Below are 6700 nucleotides of genomic sequence, written 5' to 3' on the forward strand. Positions count from 1 at the left end.
ATATATAATGTTTATATACATTCTATTTCCTGTAGAACGATTTATTAATTTTAGAATAATTACTTTTATGCAATTATAATTATTAGCCAAATGAACTATTACTGCTATTAGTGCAATTCGAGGTTCATTTTCTATGTTTATTTTAACCTGTGAGTAGGTAAAAAAAAAAACAAAGTTATAACAGGAATTCCGTGTAGACTTAACGCAGTTGCGAAAACATCCGTCGCTCGATAGAGGAGGAACTGATTAATAATTAAGGAGTCCCGCGTAGTCTTTTCTCTCCGAATCTTTGAAACAACGAACAACGATCCGGGCAAGTTTCAGCGAACTTCCCCTCGGCGGAAGCGTCGCGAATCGCAAAACTCGTTCCACCCCTCGCGTACGAACACTTCGAAATTATTAACAGGATGTAAAGAAAATTAGAAATTTTGAAACGTAATGAACAAACATATCGGGTTTGTATTTTATTTTTCAATAAGCACGTATCATCGGAGAACATGTCTTGCTTTTGACGTGCTTTATTGCACGCTGGAATAGACTATCGACGAGTAGACGGCGAGCCAACTTGTTTCTCTTGACGATATAAAAAGCAGAAGCTGGCTTCTCCTTCGAGACTGTGCTTGAGTTTACGTGTAATGTACCTGCGATCGGGGGATCAGTATTTTTCTGATCATATTGTCAATATTTCCTTTACAAAGGCGCTTAAATCAGGAGATCATAAAAGAGACGTACACATTCCTTTTGCCTAAGAAGATTTATGAAAATGAGGTCGGCAACCATACACTGCTTGTTACAACTGAAAATGTCATCTTTTATTAATTCGTTTTGTTTCCTGTTAATTAAAACAATTTTTCTTATTATAATTTTCGATTTAAGATTAGAATCGAATTCTAGAGTAGATCTGTTCACTTTGGGATTAACATAGTGATTATTGTGTGATCAGGCTTATTCAAGAGAGCCATCCTATTATCGGGAAGTGCCCTTTCGTCGTGGGCAGTGGTCGAGGATCCTGTTTCGTACGCGTTGAAACTGGCCAAGGCCGTCAACTGCTCAATACCTGAGGATCTACTCAAGGACAATGAGCTGATAGTCGACTGTCTTCGAGAACGGGGTCTCGAGGAGTTGATGCAGGTCGACATTCAGCCACCGACGTTCTTAAGCGCTTTCGGACCCAGCGTCGACGGTGTCGTCATCAAGCCTGACTTTCAAAAAGATCTGCTCTCCTACATGGGTCCGGAGTTCCAAGGATTCGGGTAAGAATTAGAGAAAATAAAAAAATTTATACATTAATCAATCGCAATAAATACAAATTGTACAACTAAATAATTTATGCATATGAATATCTCAAAGAAATTATTAAGTGAAAGATTGAAATGAAAATAGATCTTTTGTTTTAATTAATATAAGTGAGTAACGAGAATTTTCTGAAATGTCCTTACGAGGTATCGATACCAATTTCCATCCGTGAAAGGAACCGACGTAACATCTTCGTTTAGGAACTTTATCAGGACGGCCCTCATTAAATGTAAAGCAGATGCAGAACCGGCTCAAACCACCGTGGACATTAGTGCGGTTCATTAACGAGATTGTAAATGACCCGGGCTTGTTCTACAAAGTCCATTAGCATATTCGACTCCCCCTGCCCCGCACTAGTTACAACGGTGTCGTGGAACCAATCTCCTAAGTATTTGCAATTATTTTTTTTTGTAAGGCGTCCGTCGTCCCAACAAATTCTTTAACACTCGCAAAAACATTTTTAATATTAAGAAAACAGTTGAAGAGGAGATTGAAAAATATTTTTTAGAGAAGCAAGTCGAATTTGGAATTTTATTTCAGGCCACTGCCAAAGAAAGCCGAACACGGAGCTCCAATCACGAGCAACAACAAGTACGATTTATTATTTGGCGTGACGACCAGCGAAGCGCTGTGGAAGTTCGCCGAGAAGGATGTACAGCAGGGTTTCGAGGGCGAGAGGAGAGACAGGATCATCAGGACGTACGTGAGAAACGCGTACGAGTACCACCTGACAGAAATATTCTACACGGTAAATTCTCTGAAATTATTAAATAAATTACATACATTTTTCTTAATCCTTGTTATCCATGAAAAAATCATTACTGTGTAACTGAATACGAAATTAACGGCACGAGTAAGGTCAGAGTACGGGAATAATTGTGATATCAATTCGATATGCACACGCGAGCATTACTCTTGATTTAAAAACGCGAATCAGCCATTCGCGACTCTCCCTCCGGTTACATTCTTCGACTTGTATATTAATTACCCGATCGCAATCGGGTAGTAAACATAAAAAATTCTGATGACCAAACTGGCTAATGAAAAGCATTTCGAGCATCACGCGATCGAGCGTTTAACGGCGCCGGTGCTCGTTCGCCGCTCGTACATTCCGTTAAGCCAACGATTCCGAAGATTATTTCGTTGCATAGCGTTTTCATAATGCTCTCTGGGAATAATTCTCGTTGCCGGCGTGCACCGGGATTTAAAAATATATCACTATAATTATCTGTGATCATAAAGCGTTATCTAATTGGCCGGTTGAACGATCCGTTAATTGTTCAATATAATTCTCGCATCGTATAAGTTCCTCGATGTTTAAATTCCAGTCTGGAAAATAGCGGGCAGTTTCCGATTCCATTAATACTCTCGCGTGTTTTCACAGAAAATTTCGTTCACACTCCAGGCGAACCGTTCCTTTTTCGGCAAATCGAATTATTCAGTCGCGAAAAAGTGAACACGCTCCCGTTTATTATTATATTCGCCTGTTTTTTTCGAATCTGCAGTAAAAGAATGAAATATCGTTTTGTCCATCGGCGTTGTTATTACTGTGAAAGTGTTTCCGAGTCGGTCTGCGACAGTTATAGATTTTAGTGAGACCGATGAAAATAACAGTGTTCCGCGATGCGAAAAGTAACGAACGGGTTGTTAACGATTTCATTTTTATTATTTCGATTAAAGTCCGTTGCGAATTTGCGAAAATCGTGGCGAGTGAGAGAGAGAGACGTTTATTCGATTTGATATTTTATTGATCAAGGTGGTGAACGAGTACACGGACTGGGAGCGCACGGTGCAGCACCCGATAAACACAAAGGACGCCTGCGTTCAGGCGTTGAGCGACGCCCAATTCGTAGCGCCATTAGTGCAAGCCGGGGATTTGTTCACTTTGAGGCACACGAAGGAGCCGAACAACCCGCACATCGCGCCTGTACCGGAAACTGACAAAGAGCCGATGCCTAAGACGTATTTCTACGTGTTCGACTACCAAATGAAAGAGGGCGACTATCCACAAGTAAGTGATCCTATTTTACATGGTTTCGAGAAGTTCTACGACCCGCCCGATGACCATCGATCGACGGTGGACGAACGGGTTGTAAATCGGGTAACGTGGAATTATGGATGTTCTCCTTTCCGGGATTAAATCCCGAGACGCGAAGACGAAATTGTTTTTTTACCGACTGATCAAAGAACAACGGAACTAAACGTGGCGTGGTTCATGAATAGCAACGAGATTCCTTGGGAGGTTCATTATTTCCCGGGCGAGATACTACGTGGAAATTCGCGGTGAATTTATCCAGCTATATTTTTCGCGTCGCGTTATCAGCAAACCGGGATACCTTATCGACGTACTCCGCGCACATCCACCGGTCTGATTATAAACTATTTAACGGGGCATTATAAAGTGCGCGATTTCACGAGATAATTAGATTCGAGGCGCATCTGCGCTCACACCGTGGATAAATTAAACCCGTGAAACGCCATTAATAACCCGATCGCTAAACCGTTTCCATCTCGCGATCTACAAGATAAATCCAACGTTCAGCAAAATAATCATCCCCCCCACTGTCTCAGGTATAATTAAATCGTCCCGTGTTCTCTGTCGTACAGTAAACAGAATTCGAAAGAGCTGTATTATTCGGGGAACTTCGAAGCGTGTAACTAAGGTCGCTGCGAAATTTAATATGCCGCGCGTTGACGTCGCGCTCGCGAAAGAATCCAGCAAATTATCCCGCGAGCTCGTCCGTCTCATTCCTCGAGATATGAAAAAATCCTCGTTCTCTCGCGAGCGGCACCGCTCTCGTCGCTGCACCGTTTCGACGAGATAAAGCGCGCGGCTACGATGGCGACGATGGACGATGAAATAGTTCCGCGAGCCTGGGATTTTATCGCGACAAACAGATCCCCAGAGAGGAAGATATCTTGGAGACCTTGGTTAACGTTCGCGGTTATGGAAATTTGTTGGGGCCGTGTTTGCGAAGGGAAATTTACCACGTTTTTTTTTTTTGTCCGAAAGCAATTCCACTGGAAATTACGCTTTTCCTCTGTCGTTAATAAGTCCCATCTGCTCGCTAATTCACGTACACTCTGAAACAAGACGCCAACATTTGTGAACGAGTTAAACTGCTGGTTTAAGATGAGTCAATTAATAAATACGCATTATTATTATTATTATTATTATTCTTATTATTATTATTGCAATTTTTAATTGGAGCTTTGGACAAACGTGTTATTTCTCTGGTTTCACTCATCTTTTATTCACGTTGAGATAAACGTTGCCTGTTCGATATATACCCTGGAATCTTTATCTCTTTAACGTTTCCTGGCACGATCCAGTCGTGCTTGACGTGCTTTAGCAGCTCGAGCAGCTGCAAGATACGCCCTTAGTTTAATAAATTATTTCCCCAGTAATGAAATTCAATTCTCAGCCAGATGAAATCAATACAACTTGGTTCAGACAAGAATTGTTAACATACGTAACTGTCCCGAGCTTATTCACTCTCTTATTTAGTCGAATCGATTTTTTAATCAACACTGTAATGACAGACGTAATTAAACGCCAGAAGCTCGGATCATTTTTCCAGAACTGTGAACTGGCAGGTATAAACGATGCTGGAAAAATGTATTTATTCGAGCTAAACTTAATTTAGTCTGAACTCGTTCCAAGTGACTGTTCCAATTTCCGATTCGATCTTTATTCATTGTCGCTTTTTAATGACATCGAAATTACCAGATTAATACTACTTTTAATAAATTAAAAATAAAGGATCATTATATAAAATATTGTTAGTCTAACAATTTCGATTATTATTGTTAGTCTAACATTTTCAATTATATAAAGATAATTCATAGTTTATGCAAAAGCGCGTTACGCGTGTCGCTTGAAAGGCTTCGGAGTGCCGTAGGATCAATGGAATTTCGTTTCGCGAATCAAAAGGGGGAATCGACACGAAAGATAGATACCGGTCGGCCCTTTTGAGATACGGGCCAGATTTATAACGGGTGGGTAACGAATTTTACCGTGGCGAAGATTTCCCTGCGATCCGGTGACGAGATTACCGGCTGATAAACGGCACGGCTGCCGCGCATTTCTGCAACACCAGCACCGGATCCTTCCCTCCGATGTCGATACTCGCAAAGTACTCGGCTCGTTTAAATTCAATGCATTATTAATCGTTTTAACTGCTACGTAAACAAAAAAATTTTTATAGTCTTTTTCTATGGAGGGCACGAAATGTTTGTTAGGAAGAATTCAGTGAAATTCGAGTCTCGGATAATAATTAGGTCGCAGCAAAATGTAAATGACATAGTAACAGGTTAATAAATTGAGCGGAGCATTTCATAACGGAGATTGCACCCGGTTGTCAGCGGTCGGCACCTGCGTCAGATAGCCATTCAAAAACAAATGCGACAACGGGAACGGCCTCGACCGTAATTTTCATGGACAGTTTGTCAAAAAAAAAAAAAAAGAAAAATTAAAAATAATATTAAACATTCATGCGACATTTTGCATATGATAATTGCCCGTGCCGTCGTTGTTTGTATTTCTATACGCAATAATCCATGCGCCGTGTCCAGCGCATTGTGTAAATCCCGAAGTTTGTTGATCAAACTTCATCTCCCGATTCTCACCGGTCCTCCCGGGGGAAAATGAAAATTCTGGATAACTCGAATAGGCAAGGTTTCATTAAAACCTCAAAAAGATTTTGCAAATTTTGCAGTAAATATTATCGGCATTTATGAAAGTATACTTGAACCATTCGTGGTGTTAAGAATCTTGTTCTACTGTCGTTTGGTTAAACGAAATGGTGTAGACTTTCGATCGGGCGAAGTGTGAACAACAATTACCGCTGGACGAGTATAATTACGTAGCGTAATTGATTAATGATTGCGAAGCACGTGACCGCGCGATAAATCTGTTTAATTAATAGGGATATAAAGTACCATTTATGTAACCATTGTATAGCGAGATCATATTTAACTAAGGACTTCTGCTAATTATGTGTATTCACTCTTGAATTACGAATATCAGATTAAGAATATAAAACGGATACACGTGTTTATGAATAGACGCTTGGCGTAGTTCATAAATGAATCTCATTTAATAACTATCCGAATCGGTGAATTTACGATCGTCATTACGTTCGGGTAATTAAGTTTTAAATAGATTTCATTGGGAAGGTTATCAATTGTGCGAACGCTGCGTGGCCAGCAGAAATTATGCTTTCTCCTATTTATTAACGCTACATTTACTGTTTTCTCATTCGAACGGAACGAGTGATCAATGTGGCAATAGGAAAGACTACTGTGGATATATATATTTTTTTTTAACACGACCAGATGAATTTTTCGTCCGACTGGAATTGCGTGATGGGCAAATTATCGTTTCGAACGAAAAGAATGTACC

The 6700-nt window shown here is 40.4% G+C and overlaps 1 protein-coding gene across 1 annotated transcript in view; it reads left to right on the forward strand.

Moving 5' to 3' along the window:
* Window positions 1-6700, forward strand: part of LOC108627182 (neuroligin-4, X-linked-like) — a 139088-nt gene that overhangs the window by 114842 nt on the left and 17546 nt on the right. Inside the window, exons 5-7 of the mRNA XM_018028282.2 lie at window positions 944-1253; window positions 1837-2044; window positions 3053-3307. Of these exons, the coding sequence (XP_017883771.1) occupies window positions 944-1253; window positions 1837-2044; window positions 3053-3307 (773 nt within the window). The remainder of the gene's footprint in view (window positions 1-943; window positions 1254-1836; window positions 2045-3052; window positions 3308-6700) is intronic.

The sequence above is a fragment of the Ceratina calcarata genome, unplaced genomic scaffold, assembly GCF_001652005.2.
Source record: "Ceratina calcarata isolate Rehan_Ccalc_2016 unplaced genomic scaffold, ASM165200v1 scaffold447, whole genome shotgun sequence".
Classification (NCBI taxonomy): domain Eukaryota; kingdom Metazoa; phylum Arthropoda; class Insecta; order Hymenoptera; family Apidae; genus Ceratina; species Ceratina calcarata.